Source organism: Peromyscus californicus, unplaced genomic scaffold (assembly GCF_007827085.1).
Source record: "Peromyscus californicus insignis strain IS unplaced genomic scaffold, ASM782708v3 Scaffold_10__1_contigs__length_136768540, whole genome shotgun sequence".
Taxonomy (NCBI): domain Eukaryota; kingdom Metazoa; phylum Chordata; class Mammalia; order Rodentia; family Cricetidae; genus Peromyscus; species Peromyscus californicus.
In genome coordinates, this window is record NW_026294391.1 from 56,676,522 (window position 1) to 56,701,546 (window position 25,025).

A 25,025-nucleotide genomic window follows, 5' to 3' on the forward strand; every position below is an offset into this window, starting at 1 on the left:
TCTTTAAGGAGATGTGCTTAGAAGAGAGTACTGAAAGGCAGAATGGCATTTGCTCCATAACGAGAGAACTGCAGAGGGGGTAGAACCCACGGACCAAGTGAGAGAACACTTGGCACACTTACTGTGCTTAAGTATTGGGGAACCTGGCCACACAGGAAGGGCCAGGACACTGAGCTTGTGCTAAGCAGTGAGGGCTACAGTGAGGCACTCTGGGAGAGCTTCCAAGAGAGGAGTGTCATGCATGCTTGTGCAGTTTGGGGAGCTCATGCTGGATGCTAAATGAAGGTGCTAAGTCTCCTGAGCTAAGGTCCAGCAGCCAGACTGAAGTTCCACCGGAGGAAGTGGTATGGAAGGAATGAAACACAACACGAGGCTGGGGGTGTCTGGGTGCCTGAAATCTTGTCCTATTGTTTGGAGGTTGGGGATGTTTCCCACCTCAGAGAGTGTTGCTGGGGGGAGATTTTGCCTCAATGAAGATCTAATTCTGCTGTCCCTCTCTTTGCAGGGCATATATTGTCCCTTCTTACACCTTTGGTGAGAATGAGGTTTACAACCAAGAGACCTTCCCTGAAGGCACATGGCTAAGGTTCTTCCAAAAAAACTTCCAGAAAATTGGCAAAAAAATCCTAGGCCTAAATTTCTGTACTTTCCATGGCAGGGGCTTCACTCGGGGATCCTGGGGCTTTTTGCCTTTCAATCATCCAATTACCACCGTTGGTGAGCTTTCTACTTTTTCTAGGCCACTCAAATTCTTGGTCTACCACCGCAAGTCATCCACCAATCCCCAGGCAATCTGGCTCACAACCAGAGTACCCTAAGGGAATGGCAATAGGTGCGGCTGAAAGCAGGGTAGGAAAGACAACCAAAGAGCTAACACTTGGGGCCATCACAGGGGGGCCAGAGCTCACCTGCTGTCAGAGAAACATCCTTATTCAAGTATATTCATTCACCTCTTTCCTGTGCTTGCATTCATTCTCTGGAACATTGGTGAAATGTGAGTGACCAGAGAACGCAATCCAGAACAAAGGGAAAGAGTGAAGAGAGGGGAACAGCCCCAGAGACTGTGGGAATGTGCTCCCCTACTGAGGTGTGGGTAGTGTCCTTGGAGTAGGGACTCTGATACTTGTCTCTTCTCCTCCATAGTTGGAGAACCCCTGCCAGTCCCCAAGATCCATGATCCTGACAAGGAGACAGTGGCAAAGCACATGGAACTTTACATCAGTGCCCTGCGCAAGCTGTTTGACCAACACAAAGCTGAATATGGCTTCTCTGAGACCCAGGAGCTGACAATTATATAACACAAATCCGAATCTCTGTACTGCTGTGGGATATCATTCTGTATGCTGTGAATATGTGTTGCTCTGATTGACTGATAAATAAAACGCTGATTGGCCAGTAGTCGGGTAGGAAGTATAGGCGGGGTAAGCAGATAAAGAGAATGCTGGGAAGAGGAAGGCTGAATCAGGAGTCACCAGCCAGACACAGAGGGAGCAAGATGACAAGGCAGAACTGAGGAAAGGTACCAAGCCACATGGCTAAACATAAATAAGAATCATGGGTTAATTTAAGTGTAAGAGCTAGTCAGTAATAAACCTGAGCTAATGGCTGAGCAGTTATAATTAATATAAACTTCTGTGTGGTAATTTGGGAAGTGGCTGCTGGGTATTTGGGAGTTGTTGGTGGAACAGAAACTTCCACCAACAAAAGTGAGAAATAAACGCTTTGGCACAGGAGACAACTTTCTGAACAGAACACCAATAGCACAGGCACTAAGATCAACAATAAATGGGACCTCATGAAATTTAAAAGTTTCTGTAAGGCAAAGGACACCATTAATAAGACAAAACAACAGCCTACAAAATGGGGAAAAATCTTCACCAACCCCACATCTGATAGAGGACTGATGTCCAAAATATATAAGGAACTCAAGAAACTAGGTATTAGGCTGGAGAGATGGCTCAGTGGTTGAGCATTGACTGCTCTTCCAGAGGACCCAGGTTCAATTCCCAGCACCCACATGGCAGCTCATGGAATTACTATCTGTAATTCCAGTTCCAGGGGACCGGGCACCAATGGCAAAACACCAATGCACGTAAATAAATTTTAAAAAAAAGAAACTAGGTATCAACAAACCAAATAATCCAACTAAAAAATGAGGTACAGATCTAAACAGAGAATTCTCAAAAAAAATCAAACAGCAGAGAAACACTAAAGGAGATATTCAACACCCTTAATCATCAGAGAAATGTAAATCAAAACAACTCTGAGATACCATCTTACACCTATCAGAATAACTAAGATCAAAAACACAAATAACTGCTCATACTGTCAAGGATGTGGAACAAGTGGAGCAAGGGGAACCCTCCTCCATTGCTGGTGGGATTGCAAACTTGTACAGCCACTTTGAAAGTCAGTGTTGTGGTTTCTCTGAAAACTGGGAATCAACCTACCACAAGACCCAGCTATGTCGCTCTTGGACATATACCCAAAGGATGCTCAATCATACCACAAGGACACATGCTCAACTATATTCATAGCACCTTTATTTGTAATATTCAGAACCTGGAAACAACCTAGCTGTCCTTCAACTGAGGACTAGATAAAGAAAATGTGGTACATTTACACAATGTAGTACTACTCAGCTGTTAAAAACAAGGACACCGGGATATTTGAAAGCAAATGGATGGAACTAGAAAAAAAATCATCCTGAGTGAGGTAACCCAGACCCAGAAAGACAACGTGGTATGTACTCACTCATAAGTGGTTTTTAGCTGTAAAATAAAGGATAACCATGCTACAGTTCACAGACCCAGAGAGACTAAGTAATGAGGAGGGTTCATGGGGGGACACCTGGATATCCCTGGAAAGGGGAAATAGAAGAGATTTTATAAGGCAGGTGGGGATAGGAATATGAGTGATCAGGGTGGGGAGGGAGAGTACTGAAAGAGAATACTGGAAAGGGAGGTCATTTTGGGGTTAGGTAAAAATCTGGTGCAAGGGAATCTCCCAGGAATCTACATGGATGACCCAAGCTAAGACTTCTAGCAATAGCCTATAAGTAGCAGTTTCTTGATTAATGGTTGATGTGGGAGGGCCCAGTTCACTGTAGTTGGTACCATTCCTGGCCTGGTGGTCCTGGGTGCTATCAGAAAGCAGGCTCAGCAAGCTATGGTGAATCTTAGTTTAAAAGTTCTAAAGTTTTAGCCTATTTTTTTCTCCATTAAAAATGTTTGGCTTTGCCGGGTGGCGGTGGTGCACGCCTTTAATCCCAGCACTCAGGAGGCAGAGGTGGGTGGATCTATGTGAGTTCAAGACCAGCCTGGCCTACAGAGTGAGATCCAGGAAAGGAACCAAAACTACCAAAAAAAAAAAAAAAGGTTTGGCTTTATTGAGAAAGACTTCATTATGTAGTCTAGGATAGCTCTGAATCCATGATCTTCCTGACTTAATCTCTCATATAATGATGAATTTTATGTTGTGTGAATTCTGTCTCAAAGAAAGAGGCCTATTTAAGGAAAAGTATTGCCGCTGGGGGATGAGATGTAGCTCAATAGAACAGTGCTTGACTAGTTTTATGAGGTTCTGGGTTCAATCCCAATTAGTGGCAAAAAATAAAAAAGAGTCTTAAAGGAAAAATAATCACAGTAAAATTTTAATGCTTTTTACTTTAAAATAACTTGTCAATTCACCAAAAGTCACAAGAGTAGAATCCCTTGAACATTGGTCTGGCTTCCTGCAATGATGATATCTTATAGAAATGTAGTGTAATATCAAAATAGGCAATTAACATGGTACAATATTGTTAACTAGGCCTTATTCTGTTTTCACTATATTCACATGCATATTTTGTGTCTGTGAGCACATGTATGTGCACAACTTGGCTCTCTCTATAGATTAGTGTAGTCATTATGTCCATCATAATATAGAACTGTTTGATCACAACAGAGAAATGACCCCATATTATCCAATAAAATACCACCTTTACTATTGTCCCCTACTACTGTCTTCTCCATCTCTAAAGCTTTGTCATTTCAAGGATGATATGCAAGTGGGTCATATAATGTATAATCTTTTGAGATCTGCTCTTTTCACTAAGCACAATGGCTTAAAGATCTAAGTTACCATGTATCAAAGTAGCCTTCCTTTAACTGAGCAGTAATTGTTCCATGGCCTGATTGTGCCACAGTTGTTTAACCATTTATTCACTGAAAGACACTGTCTTAGTGTGTGTGTGTGTGTGTGTGTGTGTGTGTGTGTGTGTGTGTGTGTGGTGTAGGAGTCAGTTCCGCCCACTCTAGGTGGTTCTGGGGCTCAAACTCAGGTTGTCAGGCTTGTACAGCACTTGCTTTTATTCTCTGAGCCAGCTTGTTAGCCCATAGATTTGTTCTTCAATACCGAGTTTTGTGGGTCCTTTATAAATTCTAGATACTATTTGCTCAATGGACATATGGCTTGTAGATATTTTTTCCTAGTCTGTGCATTGTCTTTTCAACTTTTTAGATGAAGAACCTTGCTATGCAGTCTTCCTTGTCTCAGCCCCCCCCCCCCCCCCAAATGCTGGGAAAACAGGTGTGCTTCACGACATCAAACTTCTTTTCAACATTTTAAAAAATAATTTACTTTTACTTTATGTGCACTGGTGTTTTGTCTGCATGTATGTATGTGTGAGGGTGTCAGATCTTGGAGTTACAGATAGTTGTTTAGCTGCCATGTGGGTGCTGGGAATTGAACCTGGGCTCTCTGGAAGAGCAGTCAGTGCTCTTAACAGCTGAGCCATCTCTCCAGCCCTCTTTTCAACATTTTAATGGGGCCTTTTACAAAAAAAATCAGTTTTGTTGAAGCCCACTTATGAACTTTTTTTCTCTTGCATGAATTGAATGAGCTTCCTTATTGAAACTGCTATTAATTGCTACCAACTTGGTGACTCTATTTTTTGAAACAGGATCTTACTCTTTATCCTCTGGCTGGCCTGGAGCTCACTATATAGATCTGTCTGGCTCCAAACTCACAGAGACCCACCTGCTGAGATTACAGGCATGGGCCACCATGCCCAGCTTTGGCGACCTTTAAAACAACTAATCTGCTAGTCTTGAAGGCCAGAATGGATGTCACTGAGATAGAATTAAGATGTTGCTTTATTCTTTCTGGGTGCTCTAGGGAAGATCTATTTATTCCCTTGTCTCTCCTTTCTAATGACTGTCTGCATTTCTCAGCTCTTGGCTTTCTTCTAGCAGAGACATTACTCCACCTCTGCCATTGTCATCAGATCTCCTTCTAACTCTGATCTTTCTGTCTTTATGTTCTATGAACCCATGTGATAACACACATGGTAACGCATATGATCTCCACACAGAAGATCCTGGATAATCTCCAGATTTTTAAGTGAATCACTTCTACAATGTGTCTTTAGGGAAGGTGCTGGTTCACCGTTTCCAAGGATCAGGGTATGGCTGTAAATGGAAGTTTCTTGTTTTGACTGCTTATTCCCAAATAACCACTCTGAGGCTTATATTGATTATAAATGCTCAGCCAATAGCTCAGGCTTATTACTAACTAGCTCTTATATTTTAAGTTAACCCATATTCCTTACTTATGCTCTGCCACATAGTGGTACCTTTATTAGCATGGCATATTCATCTCCTGCTCCTTCTGTGTCTGACTGGTGACTCCTGACTCTGCCCTTCTCCCTCCCATCATCCTTAGTTTGGTTGCCCCACCTATACTTCCTGCCTGGCTACTGGCTGATCAGAGTTTTATTAAACCAATTCAAGTAACAAATTGTTACAGTGTACAAGAGGATTATTCCATAGCATATGGCCATCTTTGTAAGAGTCACTCTTCAGCCTTCTAGAAACATCTTGCTCTTGGTGTCTTGTCTATGAACTTCACTGAGTTCTAGGCTGTCAAAATTTTCTCTTAGGTATGTTTTCCCTTAAAAATATCATGTCTTATGCTCTATATTTAATCCCATTATTTGTCTTTCATTAATTGTTGTATAAGGTACGAGGAATCAATCCAGTTTTGATTATGTACAAAGTATGATCCAGAACAATAGAACCAAAGTAACTACCCCAAAGAAGGCCACTAAGATAGCTGCTCTTGCCAGGCGGTGGTGGCACATGCCTTTAATCCCAGCACTCGGGAGGCAGAGGCAGGCGGATCTCTATGAGTTCGAGGCCAGCCTGGTCTCCAAAGTGAGTTCCAGGAAAGGCGCAAAGCTACACAGAGAAACCCTGTCTCACAAAAAAAAAAAGATAGCTACTCTTTCACGTGTTTTCACTAATGGTGGAGCCAATCTGAAACAAAAACAGCACACGTGCCAAAAGGGATGCCATAGAACAATATCACTTATAAATTAACATGTAAGCATTTCAAACAAGGTAAGAATAAATTGAATTCAGAATCCCCTTAAAACTGGGCTGTGGTGGTGGCACATACCTTTAATCCCAGAGGCAGAGGCAGAAGATGGAAGAAGAATAGCATGTATATGTATGAAGATGTTACAATGAAATGCATTATTTTATACAATTAATATACACTGATAAAGGTAAGTCCCTTACAGAATTCTGCATCACTAGTAAGGTCTTATTCAACTACTGAAATATGGAAAACAATTTCTATAGTAGCTAACAAAGAAAAAATTCACATTTTTTTATACTGGGGATTTAACTTCAGGCCTCTCACAAGCTAAGCAAGTGCCCTCCCACTGAGCCCCAGCCCTCTTTTTACTGTTGATTTTGAGACCGGATTTCACAAAGTTTCCCATTCTGGCCTGGAACTCATTCTATAATCCAGGTAGGCCTTGAACTTGTGATTCTCCTGCCTTGGCCTCTAAGGAGCTGTGATTACAGAGTGCACCACTATACAGGACTCTCTAATATATTTTAAAAATATTTTTGTGTGGGGGTTGTGTATGTCATGTTAGTGCTGGGGGCCCACAAAAATCAGAAGAGGTAACTGGATCACCTAGAGACCTGGAGCTGAATTTACAGGTAGTTGTGAACCACCCAACATGGGTGCTGGCAACTGAACTCGGGTCCTTTGAAAGAGCAATATATGCTCTTAACCACTGAGCCATTTCTCCAACCCCTAATATTTTATTATATGCTAAAATAATGATAAAAATACTTAAATGTGGGCTGAAGAGATGGCTTGGATTTTAAGAGCACTTGATGTTCCTATAGAAGCCCCGGGTTCAGTCCCCAGCATCCACATGAAAGCTCACAACTGTCTGCAACTCCAATTCCAGGAGACCTGACGCCCTCATCTGGCCTCCACAGACTCTGCATGCATGTGGTGCACTCACATAGATGCATACAAAACACTCATATATAAAATTAAAGTAAGTAAATAAAAAGAAACAATAATAACTAAATTATTAGAAGTGCTAGAATTAGGACACACTTTCATGACAGCAAAAAAGATCTCTAGAAGGGTTTAAGCAGAGATGGGGATGAGGTACAGGGAGAGAAGAAAGAAGAAGGGGCTACTGGGGACAGAAAGATTTAAGTGGGGATAGGATGGGATGTAAAGAGGAGCAGACACTTGAGAGGAGGGGTTGGGAGACAGTTAGCCAAAGCTAAGGCTGTATGAAAAGCCTATGGAAACCCATATGTTTGTAAGCTAATTCATATATATATATATATATATATATATATATATATATATATATATATATATAAATTAATGTGAAAGGCAACTGCTCTTGGCACACTCAGAAGTTTAAGCATTAGATATTGCAGACAAGGGCCATTAACTGACCTCTCAGTTCTTTATCACAGAATTCCCCCTGTGAGAGAGCTGAACGGTTTTCAGGATCAACAGCCACTTGCCCAAAATATGATCTCTGAAGCTGAAATGTCTGGACCTGGACCTCGTAGTCAAGGCTTACTCAGACTTTTTAAAAAATGTAAACTAGAGTAAAATTAAAAATTATATTATGATCCAGTTAAATATATATATATTAATATATACATATATGTATTTTTTAAAGGAGTTTGAATGTAGGTACCCTGGATAGGTGGATAATGCTGCTACAAGAAATCATGGTTTATTAAACAAAATCTCAGTGCCATACATGGAACACTTCCTATGAGCAGTTGGTCAGAGGGCCCCTGCCCAAGCAATATGGGCTCTTGCTGTTGCTTGCCACCAGAACTAGATGATAAGAACCTATTGCTGGAGTCGAGCAGTGGTGGCATGGTGCACGCCTTTAATTCCAGCACTCGGGAGGCAGAGGCAGGCAGATCTCTGTTAGTTCGAGGCCAGCCTGGTCTACAGAGTGAGTTCCAGACACAGAGAACCCCTGTCTCAAAAAGCCAAAACAAAACAAACAAACAAACAAAAAAACCTATTGCTGAAGACACCAAAAACTTGGGTTTCAGGACAAAGAAAAGTCAAAGTCAACATAGAACTAACCTGGAAACTTCCTTTCTGTTGGCTTGTTGAAAGATGCTATGCAGGCCACTGGGGGGCAAAAATCATCAATGCTCTTACTCAGTGCTGTATCCGGCATGCTATAACAATACTGACCTGCCAGTCAAGATACACCTACTGTTGCAAAAGTGGCATGCATATTTCTGATTAGATTTGAATCCAACTCCATAGGAGGGAATTCATGCCTGGCACCATAAACCAAGTCAAAAGCTCATAGATCTCAGCAGAGAATTAACTACTGTTGGTTTGCTAAATGAAGATGTTGTCAGACTACCTTACAAATACTTAACATTTATACCCACAGATTTTAGAACTGCTCCAGTCTTCGTAAGAGAAGTTTGCTTTTGTCACAGGCAGCAGATAATGTAGACACATGGTGTAAGAATGAGTGACTGTTGAGCATTTAGTCCCAAACAGGCATCCTCCTCACCCCTGTCCTCAAGGCTCAGAGAACACTGTGGAGGAGAGGAAACATGTAAGAGCCAGAGGATTGGAGGGAATATTGTGAGACACTGTCTTCTGAACACAGCATGGCCATTGTACTCATGAAATCGCAGCAACTATGGTTACCAACACCAGGCCTGCAAGAGATCTGGCCTCCACATATGTGCGCACAAATGTGCACACCCACACATGAGCTTACACACACACACACACACACACACACACACACACACACACACACACAGAGAGAGAGAGAGAGAGAGAGAGAGAGAGAGAGAGAGAGAGAGAGAGAGAATATGTCTGTCAATACAATTATTTACACTTTTTTTCTAATTGTGGCCACAGTGTGTGTGTGTGTGTGTGTGTGTGTGTGTGTGTGTGTGTGTGTGTGAGAGAGAGAGAGAGAGAGAGAGAGAGAGAGAGAGAGAGAGAGAGAGAAAGAGAGAGAGAGTGAGTCTGTGTGAATAGAATAAGAAATAAGAAAGCAACAGTTACATTTATAGGCAATCCTTTTTTCTCACAAGTAAAATCCTCACAGTGAGGCTCAAAGTCTGGTTTGTGCTGATAACATCAATGTTTACAGGAGAACTAGAGGGAGGAGACTGGTTTAGGGCTAGGGAAAGCAGGTGTCAATTTACATAGGGTCTGGGCAAGTGCTTGGGATGGTAGTCTAAGTTATTTCATAAAGATTTATTTTCTTATTTTAATTATGTATAAGTGTATGTGGGTATGTGTGCATGTGTATGGTGGTGGTTCCCCAGGAGGCCAGAGATATCAGGTCCCCTGGAGCTGGAGTTACAGTGAGCTGACCAGTATGTGCTGTTAACAACTGACCCATCTCCCCAGGCCCTGTTCCTAGTTACTTTAGGAAGCCACTGAAAATCTGAAATGGGGGAGGTCATGAAATCTGACCCCTTTACAATATTCTTCAGTTATTTTGGTCAGTTTCCTTCAAATTGAACAACTTTTCAATTTTCCAATATATGAGAAATGTCAACTATATTTAAAACATCAACAAAAGTTATGATAGCACTGAAATACACTCCTTTGATTCTGGACTCAACTAGCAGATAATGAGCCAAGCAACTGTTTTGGCAAAAACATTGTTTCTCTTTGCACATAAAAATAAGCAGGGTGAGCTATCACAGGAAGGCGTTTCATCTAGTGTGACAGCTACTTGTTGGGTAGAATATCAAAACCGAGGAAAAGTATCCACAGACACCAGCAGAGATCACTGGCCTTCTGGCAAGGTTAATAGAAATCGGCCAAGAAGACGGCTGTTATTTGCAAGGAAGTATCAATGAAACCAAACTGAACATTTTGTTTCCTAGTGCATAGAAATACAAAGCAAGGCCTAGAATTATTAGCAATTTAGCCAGGCTGGCTAGCTGGCCACTCCAGATATCCTCCTGTCTCACCTTCACAGCTCTGACATAACAGACACTTGCTGCCTGGCTTTTTATATGGGGGCTGGGGATCCAACTCAGCTTCTCATGCTTGTTAATCAAGCACTTTACCTCCCCAACTGCTTAAGATTTTCTTTAATAGCTATATAATATTTCTTAGATTGCTGTTGCTTTATGAGATGTATACTTTTTTACTCTGATATTCTTTAATGTCTTTTGCAAAAGCAAGTTGCCCCTTGCCGGGTTCACTTCTGAAAAACAAACGTGTAACATTAAAAATATCTGAAATGCACTTGGAAGGTTCTGGGGGTAATAAAGAAAGCCCTTGACAACACTCATCAGGAAATTGTGACATCCTTGTTCTAAATTTCAGTGACACAATGCTATTACCCAAGCATGCAGCACAATTATTGGCTAATATCCTTTAGAATGTGTGGAGCTCAAAAGAGTTGAATGGAGTCTCTGCCCAGGTATCCCTAGGGTGCAAAAGGCCCCAGTTGAATTCTGTCCTGTGACTGCAGAACATGAAAGGATGAAGCTGGACAGTGGAGAAAGTATAGAGGGAAAGTGGATGGGGGAGGGGCAGAGTTCCTTGTTAAAAGAGGCCTTCAGACTTACTACCAGTCCCCTGACAGAAGACTGTCATGGAGAAAACTATCCAGAGCATAAATCTCCACACCACAATCTTCAGACATACTGTCTAAGGAAGAATAAAAAAGGCATTTAGGGCCTGTAGTATGACTCACCAAGACCTGATAGAGCTTTTCTCAACAACCAGCTTTCTTGTTTACCATAGTTACCAGAAGAAAATAGATCTTAGGCATGGCCTGGGACAGGAACTGGGTGAGCCAGGAAGCAGCGGTTAGGCTGATAACTGGAGGAGAACTCCACCCCCTTTACAAACCTGGCTGCCGGGAGGGTCAGCCGTGCAATAGCACCAAAGCATCTGTGCAAACAAATCCTCCCTGAAGACAAGCAGAGTTTGCTGCTAGATGCCTTATCTTTATCCCCAAGATCGCCCATACCATATGACATACAGAGGTCAGGCCGGCACACTGTGTTCCTGGTGTGGTGCGTCATGTCTTCAAGCTCTCATACACTCTTCTAATACAGAATTCCAGAATTCCCACTATGTGGCAGGCACTGGTCGGGATGCTGGGCTGGTAGCTGAAATGAAATAAGGACCAGCTCTAACTGGACCGGCAGACAAGAAAGCAGCACTATCGTGTTACTATTGGTTACTGCCATGAAGAAAATTTAAGAAAGTTTAATGAGTGATTCGTAAGGTGGCAGGGAATCACATTTTAGCTATAGCAGTTAAGAGAGTCCCCCAGCAATATATTACTTGAACAGAGATCTGAATGGGAGGACATAGTCCTGCTCACTCCAGGGGAAGGATAGTCCAGGCAGGGGGATCAAAATACCCAGGACAGTCTGCTTGCCGTGAAACTTTCAGGGAACAGACAGATAGTAACTGGAACAGACTAAATAGGAGAGGAATGGACCAGAAGGTCGGACAGAGGTAAATGGAGGCCTGATCAAGTCGGACCTCCTCGACCCCAGCGTGACTTTGGATATGTTTTCTTATCTAAATAAGGAATGGAAGTGAAAGCTTTTTAACATATATCAAAGTAGGGAGAATAGGATAATAAATCTCCTTAGTCACCTGAATTCAGCACTTAGCCAAATTTTACTGTTCTCACTTGCTCTAGCTTGTCCATCCTTCTGTATATGACATCTAAAAATACAATCGATACATTTTCTTACAATAAAAATAAAGCTATTGTCACACCTAACAAAAACCAACCATTTCTCCATGTACTATGACACTCGTTGAGTTGTTACGGTTGCCTTTAAACCTTTTTTCCCAGGTGGGGTATGGTGTCCTATAAACTATCTGTCCAGGTTGTTTCACTCCGCTTTGTTCATATCAGTGATTTCTTGAAAAAACAAAAATACAAAAAACAAACCTACATCCTTGCTCTATAAAAACAAGTCCTATATTCCTGATTTGTCTGTTTGCCTCCTTGTGGTGTATTTTAACTTGTTCATTTATTTTCCCTATTTCTGCAAAATAAAGTCAGCTGGAGGCTTGTAGATTCAGGTTCATCCAAGGAAGCACAGAGTTATCTCTTTAGATACTCTAAGATTTTCATCAGTAGTGCAGATGCTAATGGTATAAGTCTGTCTTCCTTTCTTTCCTTTTTTTTTTTTTTTTTGAGACAAGTTCTCATGTATCCCAGACTAGATTTAAACTTGCTATAAGGCCCAGGATGACCTCAAACTCCCAGTGTTCCCACCTCAGCCTCCCACGTGCTGGGATTACAAGTGTAAGTCACCATCCACGCTGACACTTTTCATTGTGACATTCCAAAGAAACCTTTCACCTCGTGATTTTAGCAGTCATAATAATGACCATTCATTGCTGACACTGTTGCTTCTTCGGAGATTGTACAATAATGTTTTTCTAGTTCTGTCATTCTCTCCACACTTATTACTGATGTAGCAAAGTATATTCAGAAAAGTCTCATTTCCAATAATATCCCCCTACCTAGTTCCCTTCCACTCACTCCCCTCAGCTGTCTTTGTTAATTTGGTGTTTTATTCCTTTTAAGTTTCTTTTAGCAGTTAAAAAAAAATCTATGTATGTGTGAATGTGTGTGTACATATATATTCATAGGAATTTGTTCATATACAAATTTGTGTGTATATACAAACTCTAATACATATACACACATTTCTTATGTGTATGTGAATATGTACATATTCCAATTTACCTCTTCTTGCACAAAATGTAGCCTTTATATGCTATATTGTATCATACTTTTTTTTACTTAAACATATCCTAGAGGGCTGAGCATAACGGTACACACCTAAGTCCCAACAGCACTCAAGAAGCCGAGACAGGAGGATCACAAGTTCAAGTGCAATCTGGCCTACATAGTGAGACCTTGTCTCAAGAACTAAAACAACAAGAAAAAAAAAACGTCCTGAGAAGTTCTCCACGTCGTCATCTAGAAATAATCCTCATCCCTGGAGAGATTTTGAGTGGGGAAATGGCGAAAACCGACTCAGTTTACAAGCCTTCCTCTAACTGCCTGTAGAAAATGAAATTTAAAGAGACAAAGACTAAAGCATGGAAACTACTACAGTGGTCTAGAGAGTTGTGATACAGCCAGTTTGGGTCCTGCCGATAAAATGAGACCATAAAGTGAGACAGCCCAGCCCCAGAGCGGAGCTACCACTCATAACACAGAAACAAAATACATTCAAAGGAGCTGTTACAAAATCATTCTACTACAAATGGGCTCATTCAAATGGGCTCACATCACTGCAACTAGGAGTCGAGACGAGTGGCTTCTTTTTTCATTTTTCTTTTGTGTGTGTGTGCCTTGGGGTGTGTGTGTGTGTGTGTGTGTGTGTGTGTGTGTGTGTGTGTGTGTAGGTATACAGGCCTATGTGGAGGCCAGCGGTCAACATCAGGCAGTGTATTCCTGTATTGCTCTCTGTAAGAATGTAATGGTAGGATCCAGCTGCTGCTAAGGCCAAGGTACTTGAGGCAGCTCTCCCTTTCACAGATGTTGACAGGCACCCTATTAAGGCAGTGCCTGTGAGTCCCTAGCTTACCGATTTGATTTCTGGGAGCCAGAATCTGTCGTCTGAGAAGTGAGTTTACATTAAAATGGGTATTAGATTAGTAGCACACCCTGCTCACCACACCCTTTCCTACCTCCCACCTGGAAATCAGAGAGCCTGGTGGCAGGCTTCTGCTGTATAACCTCCCGCATCCTCAAAAAGGTATCAGAAAAAGACCCCATTTCAGCCACATAGGTTTTGATTCCTGTCTTCAGAGACCCCACCAAGCTGTCTGTCTCTAGTGCTGGGAACCCCCACCATGCTGTTGTCTCTCTGTTGATAGTATTAATAACTTTTCTAATAAACTCCTTACTCCTCAGTAATCAGTTTCAATGTCCTTTTTGAGACAGCCCTCGGCTACGCAATCTTTGAAAATTTTCACTCTCCACCGTATTTATTTATTTACTGGAGGTTTTGTTGTTTGCTTTTCTAGACAGAGTTTCTCTGTGTAGCCCTGGCTGTCCTGGAACTTGCTCTGTAGACCAGGCTGGCCTCGAACTCAGAGATCATACTGCCTCTGCCTCTCGGGTGCTGGGACTAAAGACCTGTGCCACTATGCCTGGCTCCCCTTGTTTTTAAAGACAGCACATCTTGCTGAGCCTGGAGTTCACTGACTGAGCTAGACTGCCTGACCAGCAAGCCCCCAGCTTCGTCCTGTCTCTAGTTTCCAGTCCAGGGACCAGAGGTACACACTGCCACTCCAGGCCTTTTACGTGGGTTCTTGGGCTCTGAACTCAGGGCCTCGTGTTTGCACAGCACGCTGTCTCTTCACTCAGCCACCTCCCAGCCCAGTGACTGGCTTCTAATCTGAGCTGGTTCTGTGCTAGAAGAGGTATCTCAAGTAGAGGAACAACACAACACGGGGAAGGTTTCAGAGACTGGGAAATGCAGCTTTTATCTCATTAACAACAGTCCCTGGGAATGAATAAAACCCAGCCCTGGGCTTTGCTTTGGCTCAACAAGCATTCACTGATGACTCAAGATAACTTATTTCTTCACAAACTGGCCATGATGAAGGGAATCCCCTGCTCGATCTCACTCAACTTCCTACTGTTTATTGTTGCTCACTACACTCCAACCACACTGGCCCGCGTGCTGCTCCATGAATAGAGCCTTTGTAGCCGCTGTCTCCTCAGTCAGTGATAACCTCTTCCTCTAGATCCTACATGTCTTCCCTGATCAACCTAGCTAAACCTGCAGCTCGTTCTCCATCCTGCTCAGCCTGATTGATCCTATTTTACCTCCCAGTCCACACTATCACTTGGCATTACTATACTATATTGGACATATTGTGCTGTGTGATAGTTGCTGTCTTCTCTCCCTACAACGTAAGCTTCGTAAAGACATAGGGTTTTGTCTACGTCCCTTCCGCAACCACCGCACTTAGTGTACTATGAAGCCCAGCACAGGTAGCACATAGTAAATACTTGAATATTTGTTGGACAGATGAATGAGATATAAAATATTTTGCACTAAAGTCCTTGGCCTCATACTTCTTCCCAACAGGTCTTAGCTAGAGAAAATATGAGGCATCAAGAGTGAAGAGTTTGGGGGTGAGCATGGAAGTTCAGTTCTGACTTGAAATCAAGGGGGAGGCACTTCCAGAGGGAGCGGGAAGCTGAGCTCCAGTCCGCTTACAGACTGAGAAGCACTCAGGCCAACTTTTGTGGAGATTAACCTGTTATTTTTCAGTCCCCCTAAAGTAATAATTGCTGTGGAATATTCCTTTACACTGTGTGAATATATGTCACTGTGATAGTTTAATAAAGAAGCTGACTGGCCAATAGCTGGACAGAAAGAGATTGGGCAGGAGAGCCAGACTAGGAGAGTGCTGGGAGGAAGAAGGGCAGAATCAGAGGAGTTGCCAGCCAGACACAGAAGGAGCAGGAGATGAACGTGCCATGCTAATAAAGGTACTGCCACGTGGCAGAGTGTAAATAAGGAATATGGGTTAACTTAAAATGTAAGAGCTAGTTAGTAATAAGCCTGAGCTATCGGTTGAGCATTTGTAATTAATATTAAGCCTCTGAGTGAATATTTGAGAGCAGCTGCAGGACAGAAACTTCCACCTACAAATTATTTTTTTGAAGAAAACCAAAAGTTCAAACCTTTGAAATAATGTTTAAAAGTCTTCATAATCTCAGGGTGAGAGAAAGGGTTTATGAAATTATACCCAAAAAATTCAAACTTCAAAGGTAAGTATTATCCCAAATGGTCAGCTCCAAACACATGCACATATAAGCAACACTAAATTTGACTCAGTAGGGTGTGTGTGTGTGTGTGTGTGTGTAACAATAATAATTAAAGAAGAGGTCATGAATTTGAGAAGTAGTTATGGGCACAGGAAGAGTTGGTTGGAGTGGGTGATGCAGAGGGTAGAAATGATGTAAATACAGTACTAAAAAAGTAAAAATTAAATTTAGGAAAGGAAAAGAAAGGGTTGATAAATTAATAACAATAAAATTAAGAACTTAAAAATCTTAAGGAAAGCAAAGGCAATCTACAAACTAGGAAACAAAGAACTCAAACACCTACTATGTGCCAGCAACTATCTACAGACCTGCGAGTATGTCAATGTGTGTGTACAGACAATCCTGAGGGTGGTGGTTTTCACTGAGAATGACTCCCGAAGTTTGATCCTCAGTTTAGTAGTATTGGGAGATGATAGAGCTGAGGGGAGGTGGAGCCTGGTAGAACACAGGTCATTTGAAGTGGATATTTGAAAGGGTTAGTGAGAATCTGGCCCCTTCCTGTCTGTCTTCTCTGCCACACTCTCCCACTGTGACAAAGGCCCCCAAATGAGCATTAATTAAAACATCTGAAACCACGAGCAAAACTAAAGCTTTCCAGGAGCAAAACTAAAGCTTTCCTCTCTATAAGCTGGTTATCTCAGGTCTTTCAACACAGTGACAGGAAGTTGACTGTAAAGACACTGAGTTCAATGGTGATTTGACTTGCAGTCCTTCAACTTTGACAGTACAAAATGACACACATTAACTAAAATCTGTATTTTGAATTTTGAGACTTTTCCCAGGTCAGTGATTCTCTTTTGTGATACTTAGCAGTGGCAGTGACTCACCCCTCCCCGTGAGCCACACAATCAAAAAGAAAAGGACCTTATAGCCTGTGTTACTAGGCTATAATGCTTGGCAGGTCAGGGGTATTAAATCCATTTTAACTTACAATGTGTTTTAGTTAGAGTGAGCTTATCAGTATGTAAAATAATCATAAGTTGAGGGATGTCTATATCAAATGAAGGTAAACTTAAATAATGTCTGTTGTCTAGGAGACTTACATGCCTATGGGATAAAGTTACAGATACAGAAGAATAGACAAACATCGATATAGTGGTTGCTCGTGGTGCAGGTGGATAGAGCAATCATATGAGGGAAGAGCATAATAAGGGCATTGGAAGTTACTAGCACTATCACTTTCTTTCCTTTTGGATTTGTTTTACAGTATGGGCTATCAAACCAAGAGCCTTGTATGTGCAAGGCTCACATTCTGTCACTGAGATAAGCCCCCCCCCCATCCAGTAACATTTATTCTTGGTGATAGAGACATATATGTTTACTTATTTTTCTTTTAACTCTTTATATGCATGACGCATTCATTAAAGCACAAATAAAATAAAAAAGAGAGAACAACATGAGCAGATTTGTAAAGGCTTATATACAGTTTGCAGAAATAAGATGGATGGGAGGTAACTGGAAAGGCCACGTTAGTTTCTGCTGGTTCACTTTGTTCCATGTCAGATCATTAGTGTTGACTGGAATATCAGGACTTGTTCAGGCATGTCTGTGCTTCTTTTTTTTTGTTTTGTTTTTTTGTTTTGTTTTGTTTTGCTTTGTTTTTGTTTTTGTTTTTTTCAAGACAGGGTTTCTCTGTGTAATTTTAGTACCTGTCCTGGATCTCGCTCTGTAGACCAGGCTGGCCTCGAACTCACAGAGATCTGCCAGGCTCTGCTGCCCAAATGCTGGGATTAAAGACATGTGCCACTACCACTCGGCCCATGTCTATGCTTCTATCCCAACCATCCCTCATTGTTCACAAATCTTGGGGCAAATCTGAAGTTTTGTTTTGTTTAGAAAGCATGGTCATCCTTTTTAAACTTAGAAATGCTTCTGAAAAATAAGACATGCATACATATGTATATATGTGCATATAAAGAGGCAAAATAAATATGCATAATATTAGCAAGTACTGAATTTAGGTAGTTGGTGATATAACAATAACAAATCCTTATATTATTCTTTTAATTTTCTTGTATGTTTGAAATTGCTTAAAATAAAAAAGTTGGAAGGCCTTTAGCAGCATCTCTCTGGGTCATCACCCTCCTATCATCCCTTAAGACTGTCAGTTAGTTCCTTCATTTCTAGTACCTCTGGTCCCTAAAGACATTGGTGTTTTCCACCTCCAGCTTAGCTTAGTTTTCCTGACTCCTGCATGTAAACAAATCATAGTGTTGGGGCATGATAAGGTTTTCCTCACTCCCATTAGCTGAATAATCCATACACAAAGCTTATGTTTTAAAACAAGTCAAGTACAATAAAAGATGATATAATTTCCCAGTACCCTACAGTGACAGACAGCCACTCCCTCCCAGCAGCTACAGTGATTGTGGAAGGTATACCGTATCTTATAATAGAAAGGTGGAACCTTGGAAGAATCCAGTCATATCAGCTAACTTCTCTACCAGATTAGACATATATGTTTTTATCATTGTTTATGACTTGTCTCTCTAGAACCAATGCTGGAAAGGCTGAGAAACTAAGCTCTTCCAGAAACATCAACTGGGTAAGTAACAAGGTCGTTCATCATATTCTTGATACAGTGTTGCCCGACGTTGTTACCTACCCAGTGGTCACAGGCAATGTCTCTAAGGAGTCCCATGAAGGTGCATAGGCACCAGAGAGTTTGTAGCCAATAAGCTTCGCCTTTAGGCTGGGTGGCTTCTAGTCCCTTACAGTCTAATCAGCTTAGACAGGACTGAAGCGAGTTTCCCAGTTATCGGTTACGTGGCCACATTCTAGGATGCCAAGTTCACTCTTCACAATCTGTAGTTTACACCCTTGGAGCTGCCATGCTGCCATGAACAAATCCTCAGCCCTTACTACCTCCAGCTTGGCTACTTCCCACCCACCATGCAAAATGAATTCATCCAAAAAGCTTAGAGGAATCTGCAGATTGCCAGAGATAGAGTAACACGAGAAACAAGTTGAGATTGGCCAGTGACATCACATGGCAGACTGGCCAGCTTTCCGAGGCAGGTAAGGAAATGGTAAAATCTCAGTCTGATTGTTTCCAATCACATGGCTAGAGCATGATAAAGTTAATTTGCCCTTCTGAGCTCTAGTAACCTTTACTTGGACCCGTGTAATTTCTCCTGACTGTCACTTTGGGGAATGGCTTTGGCTTTGGCTTTACTCTCAGCCTTCCCACACTGCTGACCTCTTACCGCTCACCTTACAGCTTCCACCTGTTTTTTTTTTCTTTTTTTTTTTTTTTTTTGATATCTAGATCTCCATATGACTAGGCATTGGCTCAGGAGGATGTTGACACCTATCCAGCCTCCCCTGTGACCTAATTTTGCTGGCTTCTGCCCACATGCTATTTTGACAGAACTCACTTGCTCATTTGACACTGTTCTGATCAATCTGTAGAGGCTGGGACTTGAAAACAAGACAAGTAAGAATCTACTTCCAAAGCTAGAGCACCAGAAAGAAACCTTCAGCCTTCAGAGGAAGAAGTTAAGGCAATACTAGCCAATGAGCTGCTAAACTGTAATTCAGGGGCAAGTGGCACTTGCCATGTGTAGTTCTCAAGGAAGAAATTCCTCCCAGAAATTGTTCTTAGCACACAGATGTGTGTTGACAGAATCTGAGGGTAATAGAGATAGGCAGTGTAATGTGGAGGAATAGCATGTATCAATAAAGACGGAAGGAGGGAGGGAGGGGGGAAGGAAAGAGGGAGGAAGACCCATAAAGTGATAAGAGTGTGGTGTACGTCATCAAGAGCCAGGTGTGGTTGCACAGCCTGTAATACCATCGTTCGGAAGCATGGTAGGAGGATCAGGAGCTCAGGCCAGCCTCATCTACATAACAAGTTTGAGGCCAACCTAGGCTGCATGAAACCCTTGTCTCATAAAACCACAAAATCAGGAGAGCAGAGACTATGCCATCAATAAAAGATTATAATTAATACAATTCAATGAGGTCACATTAATAAAAACAACAAGGAAGACAAAGGATTAGTGTTCTTACTAACAACCAGGTCTCCATATCCTCAGGTTTCCTAATCTCTTTTGGTTATTATTGCACTTCCTTTAATACAATTCAGGGCAGCCAAGTATACCCACATACCAAAAAAGTCCCTGGATGTCCCAGATATTCTGGCTATGGAGATTGCAAAACACTCTCACTGTTTTAGTTCAGGTGAAACTAGATTCATTTTCTTTCTTCTCAAAGGAGAAAGAAAATAATATGAAACACAGATATCTTACTCAAGTCTATTCTGAGTACAGACTGACCTAAATGATCCATTGCTTAAAAATCCTATTTTTCCATGTTTCACATCCCAGTGGGCCTGGCTAGCATTTAATTATTTTTAGGTGAATCTAAAAAGCAACATTACCAGGTATAGTAGGATTAGAAGGTAAGAGGGATGTGTGTGTGTGTGTGTGTGTGTGTGTGTGTGTGTGTGTGTGTGTGTGTCAGAGAGAGAGAGAGAGAGAGAGAGAGAGAGGGAGGGAGGGAGGGAGGGAGGGAGGGAGGGAGGGAGGGAGGGAGAGAGAGAGAGAGAGAGAGAGAGAGAGAGAGAGAGAGAGAGAGAGAGAGAGAGAGAGAGAGAATCTACTTGCCCACCTGTTTGTAGAAGAGGATCATGGTCTCTCCTCAGGCCCAGAGTTCTCCTTACAAGGCGATGCAGCCTAGCTCCCTATGCCTATGCCTATGCCTATGCTGTACCTACACATGTCAATGGAGGCCTAGGAAAGCATCTGACTCCTGCACAATGCTTAAACTCCTAAAGTTCACTGGGGAGAGGACACTGACCATCATAAAGGAGGCAATGCTGATCAGCAAGGAACCTTTCACTTACCAATAAAGGACCCAGAAACCTGACTAGAGTTCAGAAGGTACTTAACTAAAAGCTAGTGATTCTGAGTGGGCATGGTAGCCCACACCTGTGACTTCAGCAGCCAGGAGTGAAGGCTACAGAACCAGGATGAGTTCAAGGTCAGCCTGGGCTATGTGAGATATTGTCTAAAAATGAAACAAAAGGGGCTGGAGGGATGATTCAGAGGTTAAGAGCTAGTTCAGCTCTTCCAGAGGACCCACGTTCAGTTCCCAGGACCCAAATCAAGCAGTTCACTCACAACTGACAGCAACTCCAGCTCCAGTGGATCCATGCTCACATGCCCACACACAAATACATGCGCAGCCACATAATTAAACAGAAGAGAATTTTAAAAATGAAACAAAAATAAATAAACCAGGTTTTGTGGTTCAAGCCTTTAGTCACAGCACACAGAAGGCAGAGGCAGACAAATCTCTGTAAATTAGAGGGGGGTCTACATAACAAGTGCCAGGACAACCAGGACCACATAGTGAGTCTTGTCTCAAAATTAATTAGCTGATTAATTATTAATTAAGAAAAATAATGCTCCACATACAATAGAAGTTTGATGAATGAATCATGGCCTGGCCATACAATGAATTGTTATATATGATGCTATAGTAACATGAAATAATGTCACAGTATACCATTTCATGCAAAACAGTTTACAAAATGGAATAAGGGATATGGTTCTATTTTGGTTAATTATTTTAAATAACCAACATTGAACTTTTGCATTGTTGTTTCATTTATGGAACCTTTAATATGTGCAAAGCACTGAGTCAAGGACTCTGCATGAATTATTTATATAAATGGGTCAATATTTAATCTTTACAGATGACAAAGTGGAAGTACTAAGCACTTAAGTCACTTAAGTGAGATCTCAGATATACATCTTGATGTGTGGACTCACAATTCCAAACTCAACAGTAATTTTATATTGATGACCACATTTGTATAGGGAAAAATACTCAAGAAAAATGGACACCAGGATGTTTGCAGTTAATAGTGATTACTTGTGAAAGGTGAGGTTATATGTAGCTTTTGTTTCTGTTGTACTTTCCTGAGTCCTCTGAAAACTGACTGATTTACATGGATTATTTCCATAACCAGGAAAAAGGAAATAAAATTTTACTTATTTTATTTTCATGTGTATAGGTACTTGGTCTGCATGTCTATCTGTTCGCCATGTATGAACCATGGAGGCCAGAAGAGGGCACCGGATCCCCTGGAACTAGAGCTACAGATGGTTGTGAGCCTCCGTGTGAGGGATGGGAATCAAACCTGGGTCCTCTGGAAGAGCAGCCAGTGCTCTTAATCACTGAGCCGTCTCTCCAGCCCCCATAAACTTTTATTTAAAAAGAAGCAAGAAGCCATTGTTCACAGCCTATAGGAAGCAAACTGCTGAAGCATGAGGGAGTAACTTCATTATTACGGAGCATTTTCTAACATAAATAAGTAGCATCTTGCACAGCTATTGTTTCAAACAGATGCAAATACCATCATAATCTATGCACACAGCAGGCTCAGTGTGTCATATGTTATTCAACTGATATTTAAAACACAATTATTATCATATGGAGGTCCATGAAATTTTATATACAAAAATACTAGTGCAAGGGGTGGGATCTGGTACTAAATGTAATAAAAATTTTCTGTAGTTTAAGCATCTTCTAAACAACCTGACTTCTTTTTTTCCAGGGGACAGGAGGAAATAGAAAGGAATACTGAGACTTCGCACATTATTAAAAAGTTTAGCTAGGAGGCTGGCTTCCTGGAGAAAACAATTTACAAGGATGAGAAAGTGTAGGTAGGAAAGTGATGTAGGACATTCTCTTCCGGAAAGAAAGTGTGCCAGGAGTGAGGCCTCGTCCTGAACCCCAGCTGGCATCACTACCTCAGCAGAGCAACTATTCAGCAATACCTAACACTTGCCCTGGGGCCAGGATAGTTTCTAGACCTGGAGGTGGAGGAGGGAACTCTGGGATAAGGGAAAGCAAAGCTTATGGAACTTTCCTTAACACCAAACTGCCTCAAAGGTCTGTCGGCACCTGCCTTCCTCTCTTGCGTTCTTCCCACTCCCCTTGTGGAATGTGTCCTTTGGTTTATCTATTACTGTGCATCTTATTATTCCCCATTAAAGTCCCCACAACAAACGCCTCCATAGGATTCCAGTGATCTCATTGCACATAAGCAATCATCTGATCACAGAAATCAACAACGAACCACTCAAGATTGCACACTTGACATCCATGGCCTAGAACTTTCCAGACATTAAGAATTGTCACACTACTAGGTATGTAGTTCAGTCATTGAGCATGTGCCCAGCATGCTCAAAGTCCTGAGTTCAGTCCCCAGCAAAACACACACACACACACACACACACACACACACACACCAGTTACACCGGCAAATAAAAGGTGATCCTTATCCCTTTAGATACATAGGCAGGAAAAGTGAAAACAACACACACTACAACGGAACATGCTATCATGGGTATAAAGGTACAAAGTAAGAAAAGGGAGGCAGAGAGATGAATGAGGACTTTACCTCACTCCCTGTTCGGCCTGTAATTAGGTGCCACCTAGATTCCAACCCTTAGGAAAGAAAAAAAACTGGAGGAGAGACCTGTATATTAAAACAGACTTGAGAGCTAGTGAGATGATGGTTCAGTGGGCAGAAGTGCTTGCAGTACAAGCCTGATGACCTGAGCTTGATCCCAGGAGTCCACGTGATGGGAGAGAGAACCTACTCCCACAAGTTGTCTTCTGACCTGAACACACACACACACACACACACACACACACACACACACACACACACACACACAAATTCAAAATAAACAGATTTGAGGCTCATGCTTCTCACGCTTGTAACTCCAACATTCAGGAAGCAGTGGAGTTTCTTGCATTCTTCCCACTCCCAGCCTGGCCTACATAGAGACTTATAGGTCAGCCAGGGCTAGATAGCAAGACTCCATCTCAAAACAAAATGAACTTGAACGCTCCAAAAGTGCCAACATCAAGACAGGCCAGGGAAGACCGGGAAAGTGCGGAGATAAAAAGACAATGGTTAGGCGGAATGTGGACTCTTAATGGGATCCTGGAACAGAAAATGGACACTAGTGAAAAAGTAGCCACAATTCAAGCAACAGAGAGGGCAAGCCGGGTGAAAGGTAGAGGGAACTCGCTGCACTGTTTGGTAACACCCTTAGAAACCTAAAAAGAAGAAATCTTAAATTTTGAATGGCCAACAATAAATCATAGTTATTAAGGGATTACATCTGGACAGGGGACCCATAGAAAATCATGAAGAAGATGACGCTAGGTTTTCAGATAATGCTTACTTGGAGAGGAGAAAGGATTGGGGCGAGAATAGGGCACACAGAGAGGGGCTGGGCTAAGTAGAAAAGTTCTGTCTTCACCTAATGGTGGCTACCAGGTGCTGCTTGATAATAACTCATCAAGGCATACATTTATTTAAGTGATTTCTGTATCTGGGTTTACCTTACAGAGAGAGTAAGGGTGCAGCTGAAAGAGATGCCCCAGTGTCCAAATATAATCCGTGACTCTTGTTTAGAACTAACCAAAAAGACATTTGCCTATGTGTTGAATATTAGCTATTGTTAGAGAGTTATTGCGTTTGTTAAGAGTGACAGTGGTAGTGGTACTGTGGAAGAAAGCATCTGTCGTTCTATATCCCCATAATGAAGGATTTGGTGATGAAATGGCGTCCCACAGTTGCTGTAAAATACTCCTCCCACACAAGGAGACAGATGAAACAAGTATGCCAAAATGTTAATAGTTGGGGTTTTTGTTGTTTTGTTTGTTTTTCTGGTGCCTGGGTTCAAACAATAGTTAACAATAAATATAAAGATGAAAATGGGCTCCAGTCTCTACTTTTGTGTATATGTAGGAAAAGTGTGAGGCCAGACAGTCTTGCATCACTCTGCTTGAGGGCAACAGAGACTCAATTCGAGGTGTCCCT

The 25,025-nt window shown here is 41.9% G+C and overlaps 1 protein-coding gene across 1 annotated transcript in view; it reads left to right on the top strand.

Annotated features, from left to right (window-relative positions):
- Dgat2l6 (diacylglycerol O-acyltransferase 2 like 6) overlaps window positions 1–1,665 on the top strand; it is a 30,885-nt gene extending 29,220 nt beyond the window's left edge. The window contains exons 7-8 of the mRNA XM_052733458.1: window positions 506–717; window positions 1,144–1,665. Coding sequence (XP_052589418.1) covers window positions 506–717; window positions 1,144–1,298 — 367 coding nt within the window. The 3' untranslated portion in view covers window positions 1,299–1,665. The remainder of the gene's footprint in view (window positions 1–505; window positions 718–1,143) is intronic.
- Window positions 1,666–25,025: the final 23,360 nt, after the last annotated feature.